Source organism: Rhipicephalus microplus, chromosome 10, assembly GCF_043290135.1.
Source record: "Rhipicephalus microplus isolate Deutch F79 chromosome 10, USDA_Rmic, whole genome shotgun sequence".
Taxonomy (NCBI): domain Eukaryota; kingdom Metazoa; phylum Arthropoda; class Arachnida; order Ixodida; family Ixodidae; genus Rhipicephalus; species Rhipicephalus microplus.
The window spans coordinates 15,641,412-15,667,301 of NC_134709.1; the positions used below are offsets into that span (position 1 = coordinate 15,641,412).

Sequence of the window (25,890 nt, forward strand, 5' to 3'; positions counted from 1 at the left end):
GACGCCGGAATTTCTTCTAAACGAACCCTTCAACGCTGTCGCGTTAAAAGAGAAGCTTAACTTGATAATGGCGCTTGCCCCGTATCTCAGCTTATCAGTTAATACGCAACAACGTGAATGTCGACACCATGGACATATTGGTTAGCAAAACGGCTGCTGCCAGTGCTACTCGCGTCCGAGGAGTGCAATAGTTGCAGCCGCCACCTTGGTCGACTGGTTATGATGGTCGAATGGTTATGATGGTCGACTGCTGACCCAAAGGTCACGGGGTCGAATCCCGGCCACGGCGGCCGCGTTTCGGTGAAGGAAAGGGGCCCATGTGCTTTGATTTATGTAAATGCACGTTAACGAACCTCATCTGCAAGTCGACGTTTCCGGAACTCACTATCTCTGATAATCATATCACGGCTTCGGGACGTTTTAACGCCGATAATTTTTACGGAAACGCTGACAATGTATAGCTTATCTTACTGAAGAAGTTGCCGGCTCGATTATGTGTGTCTGAGTACGCTGCCGACTGAGCTTGCCCGAAGCAACGTCAAGGTGTCACTTTTCTCTCTCTACCCTCTGCGTTGTACCAGGCAGAAAGAGAGATAAGCATAATTGAATTGCAACAGACGTAATATCCGAGAACAGGCAGTACGCTATGGCGCTGCCCGGATTACGGAGGCCATGTAAAATCGCGAAGTCGGTTTCGCGAGAATCTCCCAGATTAACACCATTTTAAGAAAATCTATCAGTTCTGAAGCAAGACACACACAGTGCCGTATAATGCAGGCGTTACATTAACCCTGCAATGGGCATTTGTAAGTACCTCACCAACGTTAAGCATTACCTAGATCCCGTTAGGATGAAGTGGAAGTGCAATGCATCGGTATACACTACATTAGGGCAGGCCGTAGACAGGTGTGGGGTGAGCCCCCCCCCTCCCCCCCACTCCGTAATTCGTATGGAGGGAGGGGGTTGTTTTATTGGCGAGAACAAATAATAAATACAGGTGTTCTTCAAGGCCAACAACAACTGCCCCCCACCAGGGCTGCAAAACTGCGATGTAACGAAAGGAGTTTGAAAGTGATTTACAGGGTCAGTGTTTGCGCTCGTAATGCCATTGTGTGTTTAAAAGGTATACCATATCTGCCAGTGATTGTTAAGACACCTGGTTCTGAAACCTGATTGTTCTCAAGTTTCCAAGTAGCCAAACAGTGTTGCGAACTGGTACTATACAGAGCACTCGATAAAACCACATATGCGGCAGCGCAACGTATTATGCACCGGCTGATTCTCTCGAAGTGACATAACCACACCGTGAAATTGGTTTCAAACAAAATATTCATAGACACGGGTCAAGCGAAATAGGCCTCCAAGTGAGGGCGCAAGAACATGGGGAAGGAAACAGAAGGAAAGCTGGAGTTGTTTTACAACAGAGCAGCTATATATGCTCGAGGTTTGCCATTTGTCGTAGACGCGAAATTGTCATCATCGTGAAACGACGCGAGATTTCCCAAGCGCTCGGCAGAGGTGGTTTACAAGAGAAACGGCAGCTTGTGGCCCCTAGAATCAGTGTTTGCCGTGTGCCCACCTGCGTCCCCTCCAATTTCAGTCGACCAGTGTGGCGAGTAACGGGTTTGTCCAATTTATGTGGTACATTGCTATAGGAGAAAGCAAGCATATATCCATGTACTATAGTGTAACATAGTGGAGGTCTGTTGTCAGAAGCGGCTTGAGCCTGGCAGACCTGGCGGGCAAGTGAGTAACATAATCTCACGTTTTCTACGAGAGACAGGATTAGGCGATGTATGATGAGCCAAACTACATGTAATGAGTCGCTCAGGCTGAGTACAGTTAGTATAGCATAGTATAGGCGGAGTTAGTCTAGTATAGCGTTAGAGTATAGAGTTATAGAGTATAGAGAATAGAGTGTATATAGATATAGATATAGAGTGTGTATAGAGTATAGATATATAGAGTATAGGTATAGAGTTAGAGATATAGTACAGAGTTAGTATAGATAGTATAGTTATTATAGTATAGTACAGTTAGTATATGCGGAGTACAGTATAGTATAGCAAGGGGTGCGTAGGAGACAGGTGAGCATAATTACCTGACGTGTGCAGTCTGCACTAATATTCTTTTTTTGTAAATTAATTAGTCAACGCACATACAGACAACTGGGAACTACATAAAAAATAAAGTACGCGAAGCAGAGAGACACTAAATTGAATGTCAAATACGGAAACGACACAAATACCGCGATGATTTACTGACGGGTCGTGCGATAAACAGGAAGAGAAACGCCAGTGCATTGCAAAAGGGTCACAGCTGTCGGCCTGCGGACGTTGATTGATTGATTTGTGGGGTTTAATGTCCCAAAAGCACCATATGATTATGAGAGACGCCGTAGTGGAGGGCTCCGGAGATTTCGACCACCTGGGTGGGTTTTTTAACTTGCACCCAAATCTGAGCACACGGGACTATACAACATTCCCGCCTCCATCGGAAATGCAGCCGCCGCAGACGGGATTCGAACCCGCGACCTGCGGGTCAGCCGTCGAGTATGCCTTACGTCACTAGACCACTGTGGTGGGGCGCCTACGGACGTGAACATACAGAAAAAAAAAAGTCACGTTCGCAAGAAAACGAGGCAGGTGTCCACCGCGGTAAAAGATAAAAAAACACAGACATCGCGTTGCGACTATATTCAAACATGCTCTCCCTGAGAGTACCTTTATTAAACGGCCATTATGAAGGAGTGTCTTGATTAAACGCGGACGAAGGCAGTAATGGCCACTAATGGCTATGATAAAACAGACTTGGTTACTGTGCCAGAGAAAATGACAAAAACAAACAAAAAACAAAAAATAATTGGGAAGAAATTCGTGGAAGTGATCGTTACGAAGATGGGTGAATGTTATAACACCAGAGCTTCTAATGAAGACGGGCAACCCTCAACAAGCACAGGTTAAAAAAATATATTGCAATGGTCCGGTCAGTTTATTACCTTAGGGGCCCCCTTTCTTGGAAGAGGCATTACATAAGGGGCGGGGTTTTATTAAGGTTAACAATAAGCAGTGAGCGTAGTTTTTAGTGTTGAAGATGATCAATTATACGTAGTGTACAACACGTAGTAGACGTAGTAATTCAGCTCAAATTCTACTTTTCCCATTTCCCAAGACCGATGGAGGGTTCGTAGACATAGGTGTGTGCAGGGTCACCGCCCCCCCCCCCCCCCAACTCCCACCCCCCAGCCTTTACGATTGTTTGAAATAAAAGCGTACTATGTGGCCACGGACAGGATAGGCAAGGACAAGCGCGTGTGTATATCCTGTTCGCGTCTCCATAGTACGCCCTTATTTCAAATAATAATGTATCACCAGCTCACCCAATCAACCAATTGACCACCCTTTACGCTTGAGCTGCAGAAGGCAATGCCGCTCGGCGCGCTTTCAGATGACCAATTCTGGCCAGTCCGGCTGGCCGAAGGCAGAGGCAAGACGCAAGCTCTGGCCGCTACCTGATAAAAGTGGGCTGGGCTAATCATCTGGCCCCTGCCTCTCTTGATCCAAGCTAGGACTAGGTTTGCCTCTTTCTCCCCATAGAGGGACAAAGTTTCAGCGCAGTAACACCCCTCCCCCCACTCCTCTCTTTCTTCATTACACTCTTCATTACATCTGTGTCGGTTCATCCCAAATGACATCACGCTTCACAATGTACTAACAAAAAAAAATATAAAAAAATGAAGCGATGGCGTGCTTCGCACAATGTCCGGCCTTTCATTCTTGGTTTTTCGGGGAGTAAAGATGGCAAGTGGGCATTTCTTGGAAAGGAACATTAGGAAACTTCGGCCGTCATATTTCTCAAAAAAGAGGCGGAGGGAGAATTTTTTTTTTTTTTTGGGGGGGGGGGGGGGGTACCTCTTTCATTTGTGGCAGGTACTGGGCAGACGAATGGTCGTTTTGCGCTGTGTATCACATGGCTACCTCCTATCACATCGCAAAATAAAGTTTCGGGGAGGGGAGCACGCACCCAGTGTGCTACTCGATGGCTACGCCACTGCCCTCAAAACATGTGTGGCTATAGCAAAAAGGGAGGTTCGACTGTGTATAAGTAAAGGGCAGATTTTTCACCCCCTTTTAGGTGAATAAGAGGGGCGCTCAAAGGCAGCTTTCATCTATAAAAGTATCTACTACAAGGGCGTAGCCAGTATTTCTTTTATTTTGGGGGGGGGGGGGCGGAAAGGGCACCTTTTTGAAATGGTCATTTGTCACTCTTTATGCTAAGGCGGAAAAAATTTCAGGGGGCGGGGGAAGGGGCACGGGATTGGAGTGCTGCTTCCTGGCTACGTAAATGGCGTGCTTCATAATCACATGGCGGTTTTGGGACGTGAAACGCCAAGAAATATTATTATTAAATACACTTAAGAAGTGTTATTTAATTACATGGACTAACGTTTCTCGCGCTAACAGAAAAAACAAATCGAAATAAATGAGAGTATATAGCTGTTAAGGATAGATGGCAGAGTACAAAAAATCAAGGCGTCAGCATCATCCAGTCGTGGCCTATTCGCGAAAATCTGAAATTTCCACCCCAACCTTTTTGTCTAACCCCCGCCCCCCCCCCCCCTCCATTTTTTTTTTCTTTTTTGGACTTCGGGCATCTGGTGCGTTCAAGAAGCGAACAACACTCATCGAAACGCCATCCCCAGCGACACTCCGTCTTGGAGAATTATTTCATCCCGATACTGGGCGTTTCAAAATATCATCCAGCCATTGTCGTCATCCCGGAAGTTTTTCCTCAGCGACATTTTCTCTTTCCCGTTCGCGGCGACTCCAAGCGTGAGCGTGGGGGCGATTCACACATCAAACAATTACACGTACTTCGCATTTGCGCGGCTCGACATGTTGGCACTCGTCATTCGGACGTGACCTCACGAACGGCGTGAACGGACGAGGTCATTCCAGTGCGACCTCGCCGAATTCCGCTGAAACAGCGCACGAACGGCTCTTCTATAGAGAGCTATAGGTAGGGACAACGTCGTTGAAGAAGTTGCACTCGATAAAAGGAAAGAACAATATCGGAAAAGATAGAGAAAGAAACAGACGAGGAACAAAATTAGTCAGGCCTGTTTCAGCTGATGCATATACCATATCGCAAGTATACGGTTGCCATCACGTTTTCTTTAAAGTTTCGCGGACTTGTATGTCTGATGACCGCCCCCGCAGCTCAGTCGTAGAGCACCGGGCGCGTTATTCTAAAGTCCCTGCCGGTGGCAAGTTATTTTTTCATCCACTTCCCTTTTAGTGGCGAAGCTCCTTATGGCGTGGCTTGTGCATCCCTCGTAGTGTGTAACCACCAGTGGCACATACACGAAATACCGGTCCTTACAATGTCTGCTGGATGGGGGCACTTGTATATGATGAATACACGATGAAAAGATGTGAGATGGCTGTGCTTGAAGTATTCTCTAGACATATGGACGGACGAAAGGACTGACACACGCACGGACGAACGGACAGACGAATGAACAAACGGACGGATGCACCAAGGATCACACAAATAGGCGGACGCAAGAATGAATGGACAGATAGACTGACGAACGCTGCGCCCCACCAATCATCATTCACTCCGTGGATATGCTGTGATTTTTTTTTTTCACATTTAAAAGACAATTATTTCTAATAACATCCCCCATACTTTTCTTCGCATCACTGTCTGCTAATCTCATATTAATATTCTATCCACACACACACACACGCGCGTGCAGTTTCTCACAGTTAGTACAGACTAATCCGAGACTAAAACTCCAATTGGAAACCCGAGTTCGATTAGGAGCTCTGTGGCTCGCCTATATACAACGCGCCAACGTCGGCAACAAAAGACCCGTTACCCGATAAGCAAGCGATAGACCGATAAGAGAGCGCACTCGCATGCTCGAACACACACACACACAAAAAAAAAAAAACGGTTCCGGTGACTCAAAACGGCGTGTTTCAAGTTTCTATCGTAACATGCCACATGGAACTCCAGGAGTGAACCGTTCTACAAGGCTACAATCGCGTGAGATCTCACAGTCACCACTCAGAATTTGCTTTACCCAGTGAAGCGACATCATATAATCACAAGTTCGTCCGGCTTGTAAAAAAAAAAGCGTGCTTTTTTTTTCTTGCTTATTAAATTTGTGTGCACGTAGTTTACAATCAACAAGCTTCAATTCACATAAATTAGAACTGACAGCTCCTGTAGGAAAATGAATTCTATAAATTAAAACTCAGTCATAAGTTGATAGCCAAGGGTTTTCTTCTAGAACCTAACCTACATCAGGTCAGAGTGTTATCTCGGCGAACATCCTATCTTTAAGCGACGAGTCGGACTACGAGCAGAAGTAGGAAGAGCGCACAGGAAAAAAATAACTTCTTCAGGCAGGCAGCCTGAACAACACTTGTTCTGACGCAAATCATTGTTGTTTTGTGCGACGGATAGCGGTAAAAAAATGAGAAAACAAGGGAGTTACACGTACCGAGGATGAGTGAATACGTGACGATCCTCTTCATGATGCGTTTGCCCGTCGGCATGGTGATTGAACGGTAGTCCACGAAAAGCCTGCGCGTGTACCGAAACAAAGAAACAAAATGTAATAAAGTACACGCGCGAGCGGCAGCTGAAACGACTACTGTGCCCCCTCAACACTGACTGCTCGTCCCGCTACCAGTACTCGCCGCGTCGTCTGCTACGAAAGCAGGAGTACCCACCGTGGCGCCCTCTTGCCAAAGTCGACGACAACACTCTCTCGCCTGCTTTAGGACAACCGAGCGGTCGACTTGTTTCTTTTGTTTACTTTTAGAGTAGGAGCGCTACAAGTGCTACAAGGATATCGAAGCGCCGCTCAATCGAGACAAGATGAGAACTGGTTGGCTCGCTAAGCCAGCGATAACGGCTTGCGACGTAATACAGCCGTGACACAGCCGTAACAGTCAAAACACAACGCAATCTTCTTACCCTGAGAAGGCACGTTCAAGCTGTCAGTCGTCAGAATTGCGACGAAAGCGTCATCGGAAGTGAGGTTGGTGGCCTCGCTTCAGTAGCACGAGAAGACAGCGCGTTTTGGGGAGTCGGCGCTCGACCTGCCATCGTTTCCTCCTCACCCCGCCACCACCGACATGCACGCAGACCCATAATTGAACGCCGGGGAAACACAGCTGTTTGGCGGGCGGGAAACACGCCAGCGCTTCAAGACGGTCCGATCACTCACTCACTCACTCGCTCGCTCACCGTTGCTTCCTTCGTTCTACGACGCCACTGGGCGACTCCGCCGCTGCAATCGGTGAGGCGGTCATCGCACCGCGACAGAGCGTTCGCTAGTTTCACTGCTTCAAGCTCTCGGCGTCACGATGACTTCAGACAGTCGGTGTAGCGGCTACGAACGTACGATAAACTTCGCGAAGAGCCAACATTTCTTTTTCTCTCCGAGTCACTAGGCAAAATAAAACGTAGTCGAAGAAATGAAAGAGGAAAAACCCCGCACGCGAGATACTTGCGGCGCTTTCGTGCCTCTCGTCTGCAAGAAGCGGTTTCGGCGTAGCCGTTTTCCGCGACTGGGTACGAAACTGCTGATCTACTTGGGGCCTTTCGCGGCGGCCACTTTCGGCATTGCATGACTACGTCGTCTCGCAACGTTGGTGCGACGTCATCTGTGACGCACACAGTCGCATCGCCGTCGCGCGGTGGCCGCCGCTCGGTGTTTTGCAAATAGGCGCGCTGCTGTCGCCTTTGTGGTCTGTTTTTGTCTAAGGACCTTACTTTGTGGTGGTGTTTTTTTGCCGCCCACACGAAGCGCTTTCGTTCGTCCCTCGGTTCACCGCTGGCCGAGCGTGTCGCGTTTTGCTTTGGTACCGAGAATCTGTCACCTTTCCGGGGAAAAAACTAATCGAGCGCTAATGTTGCTCAGCGCTGGCCAACGTTGGCGCTGGCAGCTGTCCCCGCTCCTGACGGCGCGCTACTCGCATTTCAACTTGCGGCTTGTCACAAAATGCGCGCGAGAGAGCGTGGCAGTGCCCGTGTTGGGAGCATATGGGCATGCATAGAGGGAGTAAAAAAGTGATAAAGGGAGGAATCGTGTTCTACGCCTATGAAGGCGCTTCTGTGAGCATTTGGTTGGTTTGTGCAGTGCCTCGTTACTTTCCCTCTGACAAGGCGCTAATGGCGTGGAGCAGAATGACGTCACATCATTAGCCAGCGCTAGAGCTCCTGTTACACCTCGTTTGGTGTAGTACGCCAGACACTGCGGCTTCGAAACTTGGAACCGGGTGGAGTTCGTTAGTCGGTGGGGTGGGTCGAACGGCCTCGTTCATCTGATGGTTGTATCGTTCTTTCTAACGTTTATTATTCATGCGCTTACAGTTTAAGGGGAAGCATGAAAATTGGAAAACACAAAAAGCGGAAACTTCCGTGCTTAATGAAATTCTGCTATTTAGGAACTTGGCCTTGCACGTCAGGAGCAAATTAGTGATAGATTGACTGATTGATTGATTGCATGAATGAATGAATCTCTCACTTGTTGGGAGTAAATTTTTCATCTAGAAATCGTTTTTTTTTTCATTTAGACGCTACGAATAAATCAGCCGAGCATTTTTAAAATATTTACACCAATGCATGCTGCTCGTTCCACGCCGAAAGTCCCAGCCATGTTGGCGACTGTTTCAAATGTATATGAAGAAAGGTGCTCATTTAGTTAATTGAAAACAGGGAATTATTAGAATATTTAGGAGAGAAAAAACTTTATTGGTCACGTAGGAGGCTTCCAAATTTTCGCAGAATGCCATGTTAGTGTGTTTTGTATGAAAAATTCTTTTTGTAGAGTCTAGTTTTTTTTTTGTTTAAATAGCAAATTTGTTTCGGCTATAAAGGCGTTTGTGCGAGGTGTTCGACGCTCAATATTATTAGTACAATTTTTCTGTCGTATATGCTTCCAGAAATTTCAAGATGCATGCTTTTTTCCTGACTGCATTCCTTCCGTTATATATTACATAAAGTATGAGTGTTTGAGCAATCAATACTTACTCCATAAAAGGTCTGTTTTGGGATGAAAATATTAAAGAACACGCGGATGTTTCTAAACTTTGCGAGAAAAAAAAAGAAGTTTGGAAATCACGTGATTTCCAAATTTAGTCAAACCTAAATATACATATATAAAGACTTATCGGTTATAACGAAGTTAGTGACGAATTGGATTGCGCCATGTTTGGGAATGTATATTTACAGCGAATTTTCGGATATAACGAAACCATTTTTATGTGAGATGCGACACTGTTACAACGATATCATACTGTCGCCTCACTTGTAATTAGTAGGAGTAACATTACTCCTACGTTTTTTTTGTTGTTAACTAACAAACTCAGTATTCAGGCGATTAGTACACACATTATGGAAACACTCAACCACCGCTGAAAGTTTTTGGGCCACATGCAAGCGAACACAGGTTATGAAGGTATACTATTGCTGGGCATGCGGCAAAACGTTTTGCAGACGTCCCGTAGGTGTATGAGTGCGGCAAAGCTCAGGTGTACGTCTGCGGCAAAGAAGCCATAAAACACGTTTTCTAATCCAAGGTGAATCACCACAGCCCTAGAAGAAAGAAGCCACTGCACGCGATAACCATGCGAAGGTCGTCTGGTCTACAAAACAAAAACAAATAAACAAAAAACCCCGCCCGGCCCGCGTGAAACGCGCAGCACACAGTTACAGCGAAAACTAGAAGGGTGGCTTTTCAGAGCCTTTTCTAAACACGCTTCGGGTAACTGCTACAAACACACTGCTGGGTACCCACTACGACATAAATAATCGCAATATTTGTGTAGTAGGCCAGCGTTCACTATGCTATCCTTCGACATCCTTTGGAGAAGCGTGGTACCCACTTAAAACTTTTAACGAATTTTGTGTTGCATTCAGTGGCTGACGACGGTGAAAGAACTACGCATGAAGTGGGTATGCGCCACAGTTAATAGGTGATGAAGGACAAGTTTTCTGATGGATTGGAGCATTGGACGACCCAGCGGTTACGCAATTCGCATTGTGCGACGCCCGGCTGTTCTTTTGATGTTCTAGAACGCTTTATTACTCATATTAACGTTATTCCTTTCCCGACATTAAGCCTGCCTAAGCCCATTTTAGAAACGAGCTCCAAGCACTGGCGTAGCTCAGTGTCAGAATACTGGGCCAGAACGCAGTGAACCCGAATTCTATCTTCTCCTGTCGTTTGCGCTGTTAAGCACTTTTTTCGTCTACCTTGCAGCCCCAACCAGCCCAATCAAGCGCCTTGTTGAACCCGGGTTCGAATACAATTGTGTCATTAGTGTTTCTTTATTTTGTTGGATAATGGTTACGGGTACCGGTGGCAGCGGCGAACAATTACGGTGCCACGCTTGACTATTATTCTCATTTCATAACAGCTTTTGCTGTAAAAGTATGCAAATATGATTTTCTATGTTCCTCAGCACAGAGATTTGAAAGTGGTACGGGTGCGTGCACAACTAAGTCCACTTGACCCGTTAACTACATCTCGCTAACGTTTTATCTTCGACAAGTAGACGAGAGCTGGCAAATATTGTTTACACTCCACCGTGCAGTCAGCGTATCCGGGTCAGTAGAGGTTAATACTTGCGTACATGACGACTTAGCAAACGTTACTGCTTTCATTGGTTGTGGTATGTGCTGTAATTGTTGCAGCGTTGTGAAAAATCTAGCAAAACTAATATTTTCTTATCTATCTTGAGTTAACATATTCGTGCTACGTCACGCTGCAAACGTTTATGCGAGTAGTGCAGTATAAAAATTCATATCTAGAACATCAAATGCAAATCTGATTCCATGGCTATAGTGCCTCTTTACAACAGTCGCTATGCCCAAAAGTGTAGGGTCATGTACTATATGCCCATAGGTTTGCTCTTAAAGTGAGTCGCGCCACATAGGAGCCATGATATAAATTGTAGGCACCTCAATATTCTGCGCATGGATGTACGCGTACATATAGTACGCTGGTTTATTGTTCATCGGCGCCACTATGTACACACTGATATTTCAGGACGTCATTCTGGGGTGCATTTGGCGCGGTAATCTCAGTGAGAAAATAGCACACGGTGCTATATCTTTATTTGAGCTTGCGATGGTAATAACGTTGATAACTATGTATTACCACTTCCCTATAGATAGTAACCGTAAGTAGTAGGTGTCAAATGGTGGTACAGTCAAGTACAGCCGCTAAATGAGAAGTTGTTGCTCTCAGGTTTACTGCATAGGTGTAATGAACGTTGTGACGAGCGCTTACAATATCAAAGATAGTAAATACGATCAATTTTTAATAATATATGTCCCCTTTGCTTTTTTGTTTTGAATTTTGGTATTACAAAGCATCGTAGTACTGAAATACATGCATCTTTACCAGGCAACCGCAGTGGATTATCGTCCAAATAATTCTGTTCTGACTTTCTTTTTTCTTATTTTTCAGACCAGACGTTTTCTTGAAAATGACGTTTGGCAAAACAGTAATTTACTTGTAATCTTCTAGAACTGTTTCGGGTGTTCACCACCCGTCTAAACAGCGTTGCCACGGAGTTCAGAATACTCATATCCTTTTTACACCGGGCGAACTTCGCCCGGTGCAGCAAGGTTTTGGAAACCTCGCTGCAGTCGCAAAGTACCCGTTTGTTGAGGCTCGAGTTACCATTGCCGCCGTACACCAGAAAAAAACACAAACATCAGATGAAAACAGTAAATTAAACAATAAGGAACTTTTTTTAACTGGCTATAGGGTGTTTTAATAGCATTCCATGTGGCAGTAATACATTTTTCAACGTGTTTGTACATAACACTGAAGGCTTAGGTAACGGTATACAGTCCTCGTCATGATAACATACATCAAGCAAGGGTCTATCTGCTTGGAGATCTCGCAGATAAAACCCGTATTGCAGGTAATTGCAGGTAACATCAGAAATTCACAATCGATCATCCCAGTCACTATCCTTCAAGCCCCCTCCCCCACTATGAGGTTAGTAAATGCAAATGTACACAGCAGGCATAAACTTAAAACACACAATTGTTATTTCAAGTGCATAATGATATGTTAGGATCTCTACAACAGGGATGCCAATATAAATGACCGTCTCATTAAGAAATAATTACTATATGACCATTAGCAAGTACACGGGTAATGCAATACAACTATGTGTGGTTATGCAGGATTTCTGTTAGAAGTAATTTATGTGTGGCCTGTAACATCTATGCTGAGTGAACCAGTACTATCACACGATTTTTTTTTTGAAGTTAAGAGCGTGGATTATTACAGAAAAATAACGAACTAGTTAAAATGAGTGACGAGGCGTTGTTGTGCCCTGTTTAACATCTGTAATCAACACACCGGAAGAAGGATTCTCCTACGATCATACACATTCGTATGGGTTTTAGTGCGCGAAAATGAGCGATCATATGGCGTTCTTGGACGCACAGACGTTTTGGGAAGTGGCTGCTCTTAGTTTTAACAGGGCATATTATTTCAGTGTACTGTTTACCATAGTGGTACTCACGGGAGTGTCGCCACTTCTTTCAAAGGGACGCTAACGTTAAGCATCGAATCAGCTTCGACAGGCAGGTTATTCATTCAGAACTCTATGGTCATTGAACTCTACGAGGATCGGCCCACAATCGAACGACGATTAGAAGGGTAGGCGAAGACCAGTGTTTCAGGCTTGAATCATCAGGCCAAAACTTCAGCACACTCACATCAGTGACGTCACAAATTTTTAAGTCTCTTTTTCGTATCTTGGCCACAATAACCCAATAAAAGAATTCTGAACCTTGGCATGATAAGGCTTTGGATCCCTCGGAGCACTATGCCAACATTTTTTTTTTCGAGGTAAATAATTGCATAGGTGCTAGCAATAACCGTCAGTGTATATGACGTCACGGTCGGATGATGCGGGAACCTCAACGTGACGTCAGCAGCTGTTTTTTTTTCTTCTCACGTATTTTCTCACTCGCCCAGCGTCGTTTCGAGGTAAGGGTGATGCTCGCGGTATTGTTAAACTGTAATTTGCTAATACGAGAAAAACTGACTGTCTTTTAGTTTCCCTTTAGAGGGACACTAAAGAGCAAAACGATTTTTCGCGTATTGGTGAAGTACAATTTCGCAATGCCGAAAACACCCCTCCAAGCGCGACGCTTGGTAAGCAAAAAAAAAAAAAAAACACGCGAAAGGAAAATTCGGGTGGAGACACCACCGTGAGAGTGCCGCACCAAACACCATTACGTCACAAATTTTCAAGGCGCCTGCTGGGTCCTACGTAGATTATAATAAACAAAAATGAAGTCTGTGGGTGCCGTAGACCTAGCATACGAAGTTTGAGGAAGTTTCACCGAGCCAATCTCACAAAAATACCCGAAGTGCGTTTTGAAATTTCCGACGTCGCGCGTGGAGAATTCGGCGCGAAATTAAAGAAAAAATGAAACATCACCCTTGACTTTCTCCTCTAATAATGAACCTATTGCAGTGAGATTGAGACATATGGAATTAGAATTCCTAAAGTGCAGTTTGTCAATATATGTAAACGAAGTCATCGTTTCTTTATAGTGTCCTGACAGGAATCAAACTGGTCATTCCAGGACCGTCAAATTTTTGTACGACGCTAGCAGTGGCTTAGGTGATGTCAACAGGCAGTAAGAAGAGTACATGACACCTTAACTGCAAGCAGATAACCGCAAACCAACCATTAACACTCACAAATAAAGCTTGCATGCGTGCGTAAGTGGCGATCAACAAGTGCGGGCAGTTGAGAGAGCAAGACGGCTACACGCGTTAGCAATTGGACTATATATAGCACGTCGTACACACTTAACACGCTCTTAAACTATCTCGATTAACATACAAGGTTAGCCGAGTTTCGTTTGATTTATGCTCGTTCTCGGGGGTGGCCGGTTTTGACACGCCGCTAACCGACTCGAACAGCAAAGCACGTCGAACGTCTACAAGCATATATACACTTTCGCTTCTCACAAAACCATGTAGGCGTAGCCAAAGGCAGGTTACTTAACGGAATATTATATACCATTGACAGAATCCTTATAAATTAGATTATTGTATTAGCGCAACTATCATTGATGAAAAAAGTAGATGGGCTTAAAAAAAGGTTCGTACGGAATTCACTTGTTATTTCTCGAGTTAAGCAAAAACGCAACGTCGCCTTTAGCGTAAAACATGCCCCCACCAATAGCATTCCCACGAGAATTCGAACATATCGACGGACGTGCGTTTCATTTGTTTTGAGAACTATTACTAATCACTTCAAGAATAGTACCCAAACGCATACAACTACAAGGATTCTTTCGGAATATTCGGACAGAAAAGTATACAGTCAGCGGCAAACTTTTAGAGGCCATGAACGAGACCCAATAAAAGGCCGAATATTACCGAAGGACTGGCTGGAACCTTTGTATTTATATTCCTATAGCCTGGTTTAAAACTCGCGAAGAACATGTCGTGTGCAGTTCGACTAAATACAGACGCAAATTGAAGGAAAATTCAAAAAATGTTTTTCAGGCGTATAGCGATCTGTAAACTTCCTACGCCAACTGCACCTAGAACTTCCTGTTCAGAGAGTGCTTTATTACGCCAACTGCACCTAGAACTTCCTGTTCAGAGAGTGCTTTATGATATGCTCAAGATGCCTACACAAGATTATGAGATGATCTGAAAAAAAAAAAAAAACGAAGCACAGCAAAAGGAGTGGCACAACGATGAGATGAAAATAAACGGCTTCGAAACTTGTACACCAGCGAACGAAAGAGTCATGTCAACAGGTTACGGTTGATTCACGACTAAGACTGCCTGAATGCTATTTAGTAAAAGGTGAAAAAAAAAAGTTGAAGGTAATATCTGAGCGCCAGAAATGAGAATGAACACAGCTTGGATCACTTGCGTACAGAATGTGTCGCGCGAATTTAACAACACTGTTTTAAGCATTCTCGTAGTTGTTGAGTTTGCTGCAGGTTCACTTGGGAAACGCTTCTCGAGATGACGGTCCGCGACGAACGACTTCCTGCATCGACAGGTCGTAGCGATGAGCTCGAGCATACCGCACACAACTTGGGAAAACTGCAACGATAGGAAATGGTTTTCAAGTCAGCGCACAGGCAAGGAAATACTACTACTGCAAGGCTATTTGATTTCGAAAACACTGCAGCAGTTCTCTGAAATATCTTTAACTGAAGAAAATAGATATAACTTTCAAAAAAGCTTATAACACGTTATCTCTAACGTTATAACTAACAACACTGTCATCGAGCTGCAAGACACCAAGCAAGATTTATCGGCTTCCGTGTTCTGAAAGGACAATAACGGCCATCTTTGTTGGGTAACCGTTTACAGGTACTGCTAAAATGCACGAAAACGTCCTCCCCATGCACTTGGATCGCCATTCATCTGGTGCGCATGCGCGCTGAATGCACACTTCCCCGCAGTGAAGCGTATGCAAACTTACTTTCCAACATTGCGATCACAGGTAATTGTGATTGTACATTATGCTTTTTTATGTTTCAGTTTGCTGTACGCACGATCGTGCACAGTGTGAAGTGTAAGACAAATGGCCCAATCGGGCAAACCAACATACTTAGCCGCATCTCCTGGGGCTATGTATGTAACATTGAGAGCCTCAAACAACATTGCTGAAAAAAAAAATGGCCGTGAACTACATAGCCAGAAAATGGTGACCACTTTCAACGGATGAGGAATGCCATGACGTTTCGGCATTTTACTCTAGTGTTCTCCGTTTTCCGCAGCAAGTTGTATTCTTTCCCCTTTCTATTCATTTTATAGATGACATAGTCGGCACTATAATGCTAGCTTCAGTCCATCTGACTTCATGTTAAGTGCCTGAAATCACAATACACAACGATTATGTTAAATGCCTTAACAGTCATTCAGAGGGTATGTTTAGAAAACAAAAAAAAGAATGAAGCAAAATGCAGTTTAGGTATATATACCGGCCGGTGTGAGTTTGTTTCTTAAGCTCCTTGAAAGAGAAGCCTGCTGGGCTATGACGTTCCACCAGACTGTCCGAGAACGTCAGCTGGCTCTCACATACCACTTCTACAGTGAACTTAATTTCTGCCTACCCAAACTATAAATCGGTGCGCCCTGTTTCCCAAAGGAGGTACTTTGTCGGCTCTCTCATTTAACGGGTGGAAAAGGTATGCACGACTGGGGAAGATCACGCATTGGTCAATGCACTGGTACGGTAGAAGCTGACGTGATGTGGGCACCCAGAGTACCTAATTGACTCAGTAGGGCACCAGATGGCGACGCCGATGGATGCACCGTGTAGGAAACCGGGCTTGCTACACCTACACAGCCTCACAACAAACACTTTTGTCCCGAACAGGCCAGCGTCGAGGTTCTTTAGCGGTTTCTGCATCGCGATGAATATTCTCGCTTACTTTTTGTTGCACTCGGCTCACTTTCTGCATAGTATTTACCGCTGAGGTATAGCTGTATATAAAGTATACTGAATACAACGAGCGAAAGTACACACTGGACTCCACGTGTACGTCTTTCGTAAAAAGGTGCAGCGCAAAGCGCGTTCCACGGACGCGGCATTCTTTTCTGCGGTGCGAGCGCAAAAGCGAACGAATGTGAAACAAAATCGCAACCCAGGCGGCTGAACGTCATCGTCGAGCCAGTCACAAGACCGACGGCCCCGCACGCTATAGATCACGCACCAACGCGCATTTCTGCGGCCACGACTGTCACGCACCTACACAGCGGACGCAACCACGTCAGCGTGCGTTCTGCGTCGCTGCGTTCCTTCACAGAGTCACGCGTCCGCAGAATATATATATATATATATATATATATATATATATATATATATATATATATATATATATATATATATATATATATATATATATATATATATATATATATATATATATATATATATATATATATATTGTGCGCTACGTTGGTGTTAAAAACAAAGCCCCGGTTTGCGTGTGGGGCGACGAGAGAGTAAGACGAGAAGGGAGAAGGGTTGTGGCTGCATTGATTGATCTGGCGCAGTTGGCCACGTGACTGAGATAAACTACAGCAGCGTGGTCTGGAATCAAAGTGACACTAAAGAGCCGAAAACGCTTTTTTTTATCCGCATCAGGAAATCACAGTTTCCGAATACCGAAAGCACCGCCGATGCGCCGAGAAGGCGGGTGCCCGTTAAGGAACCCCAGGTGGTCAAAATTTCCGGAGCCCTCCTATACGGCGTCTCTCATAATCATAAGGTGGTTTTGGGACGTCGAACCCCACATATCTATCTTGAGAAGGCGTTTGGTGAACGATAAAACGCGCAAGAAAGAAATTACGGCTGCCGACGCCTTCATGACGTCTTCACTCTATCTTGTGGTGAATTCAGAAATTTTCAAGACTGCTTAAAAATTTCGCTTAAAAATTTATTTACGTTGTGTTTCAATGTATAAAAACTCTTAGCGATGTTTGGTAAATTTCGTTAAACCAATGCTCTAACCAATAAACTGTCGCTAACCAATAAACTGTCGTATAGAACCTCAGACTAGATCCTCACTCGCTGTGAACGAACAAAAGGGGGGGGGGGGGGGTATTGATCGAGTGCTTGTTTCTTTTGTGAGAAACAACGTTATGAAAACCAATGGGCAATGAGAGCAAAGGAAACACTGCAAAGTAACCGATGAGGGATTACATTGCGCTCCCTAAAACTAAATAGACGGGACTCTGGCACTGCCATCGCTCAGCGAGCATGGGAATGATGGGTAGTAAACGGATCTGACTAGTTTCCGAACTTGCGGACTTCAAACGCACTTGTGGATTTGTTTTGGTTTTGTTTTGTGAGTGTTTGTGAGTGGTTTGGTCTTGTTTTGAATAGTAGGAACGATTGTGAATTTTTAAGAGCCCATTTGAAACAGTGAGCCGAAAGTGTTGAGGTGGTGAAGCGCAACAGCCGAACATTCGCTGATTTTCGTTTCGTGACTAAGCAGCTCCAAGCAACGCGAAGCCAAACGGAGACGAAAGTACGAAAATTATACAAAGCCGCGTAGTATTCATCATTCTCATGCGAATCACCGTCCTTTGCAGCTCCCATGCACAGTAGCACGCCAGTTACCTCTAGTGCATATACAGCAAACTCGATGATCAACCTCTGTCGGAGCAGGGAATTCTGCAGTGTCGACAAGATGCGACTTCACAGAAGAGGGCCCTGAGAGCGCTACTACACTTTTTGCGATCGACCGGCCTTACTGAACTGTTGTAGCTAGGACGCCCTTCCTGTGTGTGTTTTCGTTTTCTTATGAGTGCGCGTGCGTTTTTTTTTTCTCTATCTACCCCCTCTTTCTTGCCTCTACTTCCCCGCCCCCAGCGCTGGGTAGCAAACGAGATGCCAAAATCTGGTTAACCTCCCGGCCTTTCCTTTCTCTCTCTCTCTATGGACACGCACCTGCTGAGTGGCGAGGTGACGCGTGGTCAGTAGACCATGACCTCGCACAGGACGGCCGCGTAGAGACGGCCCTTGCGGTTGTGCACGCCGCTGGCCTTGAGGTAGACGTATCGGCCCTCCATGTCGTCGGGGCACTCGAAGTGCAGCCGCCGCCGAGACAGGGCCCCGTGCAGCCGCGACACCGAGGCGCACTTGTACGCGTTGGGGATCTCCTCCAGTCGCGGACGGTCCACCACGTACGCCGTCAACTTGTCCAGGTTGGACATCTCGTGGTACAGCTTGCTACGCTCTGCGCCCGGAGAGAGAGAAAGGATGCATCCTCGAGTCGAAAGCAAATAGGTTTTCCGTTTTTTTTCTTATTTTGTTATCTCTTATGTCTTATAAGTAATCTCGTCTTTACCTTATTTTTCATGTGCTTTATAAGGCTTGTCCAACAGAATGTAAGTGGTTACTCAGGGAACCACACCAAGCTGAAAGTCCGAAGCGCCGCCATTATGAGCAAATGTAATCTTAACGTTGCTATTATGAGTGACTATCTTCTGCCTACACTCTTATGACAAACCAAAACACTGGTGTTTTGATTTGTGAAAAACACCCTTATCGCAGGGTGATAGTTATAAATACGACAAGCACCATTAAGGTTGCAAACTGGTTTACTATCTATCTATCTATCTATCTATCTATCTATCTATCTATCTATCTATCTATCTATCTATCTATCTATCTATCTATCTATCTATCTATCTATCTATCTATCTATCTATCTATCTATCTATCTATCTATCTATCTATCTATCTATCTATCTATCTATCTATCTATCTATCTATCTATCTATCCTAATCCACAACAGAGTTGCCACTGACCGTGCTGTTGCTTGGCCTGCCAGGTGAGCACGACGAGCCCCCGCACCCGCTGCCTCTTGGCCAGGTCGACCATCCAGACGGGCTGGTCGACGAAGTAGTTGTCCAGGATGGCGCAGCTGCGCGGGGGCTGCGACGTGCTCGCGTCGCCGTCCACGGCGAACGACGAGTGGCCGTCGGTCCACTGGGCGAACGCGTACCGCCGGTCGTTCACCCACGTCTCGCGGCGGTAGGCGAGGTTCTCGGCTGTGGGAATCGCAAAGGCGTAGTAAGGATTTACACGGCGAGTCTACTGGACGCTCGAGCTTCGCCTTCAGCCATACTTTACTACAAGTCCCTCCACGCAAAAAAAAAAGAAACAATACAAACGAGTGACGAGAAAGAAGGGAAAAAATCCACCTAACGCTTTTTGAGCATGGCCAAAAAAAACTCGGCTGATCGGTAGTGGAGGTTTCCACGAATACGTGAGCCAAATAATATAGAGCAGCACGCGTCCTACAATTCGCAATAAATTATCAAAGTCAGTTAAAGATTACTTTCTCGTCTCTCGACAAGTGATGGAAGACACTAAAAGTTACTCGTGGAAAGCCATATATCACAATAGTTACAGCACGAGAACAGAACGAAGACACAGACACAAGAAGGACACGAAGGACACATTGACTGATTTGAGCTTGGCGCGCTCGCTCGTCACAGGGATCGTCGCAAGAGGCCGCGACTGGTCCACGCGCACGCGCGCGATAACACTAAAAAAAAAAAAAAAAAACGCGTATCCAAAGACAAAAAAAGTGCGCACGGTCACGAGGCACGCGTGTTGTATTTTTTTTTTTGCCCCTGCCATCCCTCCCTGCCTAGCATTCAGTGCTTTTGTGGGGTCGAGAAAGAGGGAATGCGTTTGTAGCGTGCGACAAGTCTTTGTAACTCCGCTCGTACTGGACGGATTCTTAAAATATTTGCTGCGTTGAACTAGTGAGGCAATAAGCTTTTTTTATAGTTAATCCATTATATGGTTACTTGAAAAAGTTTTTTGGAGACCCTTTAAGAATGTCATAGTAGAAATCAAGAATAAGAAATGGACATGGGCCGGGCTCTTAGCGCGTAGGCCGGATAACCACTGGTCATTATGGGTAACTGACTGGCGTACCAGAGAAGGCAAACGCATGAGAGGCAAACAGAAAGTTAGATAAGCTCATGAGATTTAAATGTTCGCAGGTATAACGTGGCAGCAGAAAGCACAGAACCTAGTTGACTGGTGGAACGTAAGAGAGGCCTTTTCGCTGCAGTAGGCGTAGTCAGGCTGCCGCTGCTGCTGCTGCTGCTGCTGCTGCTGCTGATGATGATGATGATGATGACTATGAATATGGAGAGAGAGAGAGGTTTACTTACAGAAAGGCAGAGAGGTCGACATGAACGATAGCTTGCTCTAGCCTGCTAATCTATACTGAGAAAGGGAAAGGGGAGAAGAAAGACTAATGGATGACGATAGTGAGATAGAGAGGTTAGCATATAGAATTCTTTCTAGCTGAGGAAAATTTTATAGCCGCGCATATAGCCCAGTTGCTTCCAAAAAAGGCTATAACCACTCTTATGACCATAGTTGCACTGTTGGTGTCTGGCCAAGGGTCCAATACGGTCTCATCAGTTAACGACCTACTGCGATATCGTTCAGTAGAAGAAATCAGTGTTTTTCGTTCACGTGCGTATGCTGGGCAATCACAGAATATGTGCTCAAGTGTTCCTGGCACATCACAATGTTCACAATTAGGACTGGTGTCACTGTGACCGATGATATGTACATAACGTGTTGTGTACATCACACCAAGACGAATGCGGTGGATCGCACTTGGGATGTCCTGCTTTAATTTAGGGGGCATGCGGAATCTTATTTGCGGGTCCCCATTGTGAAGTCACCGGTGTCGCCGTTCCGGTTCGGTCCAGTGCTGAAGAGTGTACGCAGCGAAGCAGGGCGTTCGTGTCAGGTCGTGAAAACGCAATGCGTACTTCAGGGACACTGCTTAGGGCATTTTTAGCTTCAGCGTCTGCCTCTTCGTTTCCCATCACGCCGCAATGCACGGTAATCCACTGGAAAGTGATAAGATGGCCATTTGTTGAAGCAACCAGAATAAGTTCTGTGATTTCTATAGCCAAGATTTAATATGGACCTTGCCTCATTATGCAATGAATGGTTTGCAAAGCGGATTTGGCATCACAGAAGATCGTCCGGGCTCGAGGTCATTCTCCGGAATAAATCTTATTGCCTCCCGGATAGTGACAAGCTCTGCGGTAGTTGATGTGGTTTTATGGTCCACTTTGAATCGTCGAGCGATATCCATGTCTGGGATGACAAAGGCTGCGGCGGAGGTGGTTAGTGTGGTGGACTCGTCGGTGTACACGTGCAGAGAATCACCGTACGTTGTATAAATGTGATGTAAGGTCAGTTGTCTGAGGCCAACAGAAGAAACGAGTAACTTCTTTGTAATTCGAGGTGTCGTGAGACAAACAGGTGGTTTAGGCAGGACCCATGGAGGCACCACAGGAACGTTCGGCGGGGAAAACCTTGACGGTAGAATATTCTCATGCCGCTATATCACTCTTGAGAAACTACACTCTGGGTGAGTGGCGAGTAGTACTGATAGTGGGTGCCGTGTGTGTCGGCTCAGCAATCGGAGGTGAACTCTAAGTGGCTCGCAGAGCATGTATACACCGATGGTCCGAGCCCGAGCCTCTGCGATGGTCCCATTTGTTGAAGTACAGCGCGGTACACCCAAGCATCTTCGTAAGCATTGAGCTTGAACACTCTCTAGCGTCTTCACACAACAAGGTCTCATATTGGAGAGCACCGGCATGCTGTATCGCACGTATCCCACAAATAGAACATTGTACAATTGAAACAGCGATGATTCTGATGTGCCCCATCTTGCTCCTGCCACGTGGCGAAGAACGAGAGCAAAGCTCTTCAATTTAGATTTAAGTGCTGCGACATGCCTCGTCCACGATAGATCTCTGTGTACGACCACCCCAAGAAACTTGTGGTGCGTTACAGCAGGTATCACTGTCACATTAATAAATATCGGGTATTGCGACATATGCTTGCGCGTGAACGCCAGCACTGCGCGTTTGTCGATTGGTGGCATTTGTCACATTGGTCGCTCTGTGCATTTGTCGATTGTCGATTGGAGTGATCTCGAACCATCTTCCTCAGGATACTCATTCAATTCCTCATTTTGGGACATACCTTTGACGTTGCGTCGTGGGCGCCTGAGCAGTTTTGGCATTTGGCCACAGCATTGCAGTTATCACCATCATGAAGGCCACCACAATGCTTGCAGGTTACTGCACCCTTCCAACTGTGCTAATGTGCCCAAAGTTCATGCATTTATGAGATTGCAGGGGTTTTTTTGACGCGTAAGGACGTACCGAGTGCCTCACGTACCCAACTTTTACATATGTGGGTAACGTCTCCGACTCAAACCATCCAAAGCGGTGGAAAGCAAGCACGGGAGCCGATGATGACAGCAGTTCTTTGAGACTAGAATATGTTATCTCTTCCTCCACATCGTGTATAACTCCTGTTGTCGTTTTCTTTTGTCGTACGCGGAGAATGCGCGAACCGGAATGTTTTCTAACTGAACAATCGCTTTCAGCGTGTCCAGTAAGGCCTTCGTAGTGACCTCCACGGACAGGATGTTTTTTTTTTCGAGTATTTATGCGTATTTCTACGACTTTCTCTGGGGCAATGAGCTCGATGTACTCCGACAGGCGCTAACTACTCAGTGTGTTCAAGATGCCTGTCTTCGGTGTCGGCACATACGAAATGATGTACGACCACATGCTACTCGCTTTTGTCTGTGCTTGCCTGCCAGTCGGCGATGTCCGGCTGATTTTCCTCTTCAGGCGTCGGATTAGTACGACCACGTAGTCGCTGTCCGAAGCCATATATTCAGCGGACGTGTCATCAGAAGTTTCAAAGTGGACCACGCTTGGGCCAGGGTTAGAACTTGCGTCAGAAGCACTATGATGTGGTCGGCCCGGTCCCGGTTGCTGGGTGGGGTTTTGGTCTCCCATTCTAAGGGAGAACGTTCCTCCGAGTTGTGTCGATTATTGAAAAATCTTGGAAAAAGAATGAGAAAACTCACGGAGCTCGAAGCAGAGGCTGTTCTCTGGGACCACTTCTTCTTCCTCCTCTATGGCTATAAAAAAACAGTGCTCTAGCGAGGACGCGTGATGTATGGCTGAACGAACTTCAATGGAACCAAGGGGAAAGTTCGTGAAAGTGAAATTTCGGTGAACGGAAATAGCTTTGTTGGAACATGTCACAAACGAAAGAAAACATGAGCTGTTCATGTGAAATTCAAACCATTCTATTTGCAATGATGCTTATTTGAATGCGAATTTTCCCTTATTGAGCATGTTTTGATTAATGCAGCAACCTTTTGCTGTACTTATACACTCAGGGTTGACGTGGTCGTAAATCGAGTCACCCTGTTTAAGCTCACATAACAATATACGGAGCAACACTGCTGAGCAACGAAGAACCATCTTTTTTCAAATACATCTGGGCTTCTATAGCTAAAATTCTTGTTGCTTCCTCTACAATAGTTACTTCTTCCCAAGATTGGACACTCGCTACAATCTCTCCTGCAGACAGAGTGGAGGAAGTCTCGACATGAAAATCAGAGGCGACATAATCCTCAGTACGCAAGGCGCTGTCTCTGTCGAGTCTTTCAGACAATTTCTGATCAATATGACGTGAGCGGCATTGGATAGTGTCGCAAAATACGTTCGTAGAAGAGAAATGTTTTCCGTCCTAATTTGAATATGCTGAAACGCGTGAGCACTGGGTACACGGTTGCTTCCGCGGGTGATTTTGAAAAACCCCAGGCCTGCGCGGAAGGCGCAGCACAGTCACAGCGAAAGCTTGCTTGCTTGCTTGATCCTTTTTTTTTTTGTGGCACCCACCATTAAGGGGGATTGGCCAAAAAGCCAACTGTTAATGCAAGTCATTACATTTTGATTATCCAAGCTAGGGAAATAGAATTACTTTGTTTTGACTTGGTGGGATTAATTTTGCACAATGTGAAAAAAAGGGATCCAAAGAAGAGAAATAATAAAATCTGTTGAATATCTGAGGTGTAATCGTTATATGAAATTCTTCTGAAGGTCAAGTCATTACAGTGTAATAGCTAAATAATAAATGTTAGATTGGCTAGTGAAGATCGAGAGCTGATCAATGGCTCAGCAAGGAAATCTTGTGTTACATATGAATTCACAGAGGGCACCGCAGATGTTCCGGTCACTGAGTCCTAATGAAGCAGCCCCAATGGAATGGAATGAAAAAACTTTATTTCAGTCCTGCAGGACGCTCTTGGCGCGTAGCGGGCGTCTCCCACGTAGGGACCGACAGGGAGTACCTGGCGGCCGCTTCGTGGGCCTGCTGGACGGCCCATTGCTGGTCCGCGAGAAGTGAGCTCCTGAGCGACCTCTCCCACTTGCTTGAGGTAGAGTCGGGAGGAGTTGTTCTACACTCCCAGAGCATGTGTGCGAGTGTCGCTGTGTGTCCACATGATGGGCATGTGTCGCTGGGGTGTGCATGAGGACAATAAACGTGAAGCGTGGCAAGGTTTGGGTACGCGTGTGTCTGTAATAGGCGTAGGGTTAATGCCTACGGTCAGTTAAGTTTCGGATGTGGGGGTGGAAAAATGCGGCGTTCCAGGTAAAAGTAAAAGACAAAATATTAGGAGTAGTAAGTGATATTCCTAGTTTATTGAAATAAAATTTCGAAACAATTTTTTCTTTGATTTTTAAAACGGTGACATGGCGTGGGGCGGTGGCGTGGACGGTTGCTTCCAGCTGGACGGCACCGCGGGCTGTCTGCGATGGGCCCACGTGGTGAGTTATGCGTTTGCGATACTGGTTTTGCGATGCTGGCTACACTTAACTATGCTAATCAACCGGTATACATAACGACGTGAGCCCAGTGCTGGAACCGGCGCCATCGAAGCAGCGGCGTAAAAAAAAAAAAGAAGGAAAAATATTGCAGAAATTTAGCGGAGCAAAAACATCGACAAATCGTTGTCGTTTCGGCTAGGAGCACGTCGGAGAGAGTGACATTAGAGGCCAACTGATAGGACGGGACGCGCATGCGCACCGCAGCAGGCGTCTCGTCGCTAGCAGCGCATCTATGCCTTCGGTCACGTGATCCCGTGGTCTGCTAACTTATGCTTACGCCTGTACATATCACTTTCCGCAACCACTAAGGGGGCTGACTTACTGCAACTGAGAACGAATCCGAGGACTTTTTTTCCGCTTTTCCTTAGTGGGGCGCATAGTGCTATAAATTATTTGGCGTGTGTCGCATAGATTTGGGCTAACAGCGTGAAATGACCAAGTTCATTGGGAGCTGGAAATTCGGTGGTGGGCCAGCAGTAGAAGGTTGACACTCCGCGTGGCGCACACATCCTGTCACCCTACGCGTTGCACCATATACGCGATCGTCCACGTGACTTGATTGATTGATATGTGGGGTTTA

General features: G+C 45.8%; 2 protein-coding genes across 3 annotated transcripts in view; both read right to left on the bottom strand.

The window, feature by feature from the left end:
• The window catches only part of LOC119180760 (phospholipid phosphatase 3), a 67,940-nt gene extending 60,343 nt beyond the window's left edge, over positions 1-7,597 (bottom strand). Inside the window, exons 1-2 of one of the 2 annotated variants that reach the window (XM_037431892.2) lie at positions 7,267-7,597; positions 6,515-6,597 (exon numbers count right to left, since the gene is read on the bottom strand). In XM_037431892.2, the coding sequence (XP_037287789.1) occupies positions 6,515-6,597; positions 7,267-7,331 (148 nt within the window). In that variant the 5' untranslated portion in view covers positions 7,332-7,597. Of the gene's footprint in view, positions 1-6,514; positions 6,598-6,993 lie in introns of both variants that reach the window. The other variant, XM_037431893.2, reaches the window with a different exon arrangement.
• A 7,152-nt stretch (positions 7,598-14,749) lies between these two features.
• Positions 14,750-25,890, bottom strand: part of LOC119180855 (lactadherin) — a 75,827-nt gene continuing 64,686 nt past the window's right edge. The window contains exons 11-13 of the mRNA XM_075875095.1: positions 19,365-19,607; positions 18,501-18,789; positions 14,750-15,136 (exon numbers count right to left, since the gene is read on the bottom strand). Of these exons, the coding sequence (XP_075731210.1) occupies positions 18,527-18,789; positions 19,365-19,607 (506 nt within the window). The 3' untranslated portion in view covers positions 14,750-15,136; positions 18,501-18,526. The remainder of the gene's footprint in view (positions 15,137-18,500; positions 18,790-19,364; positions 19,608-25,890) is intronic.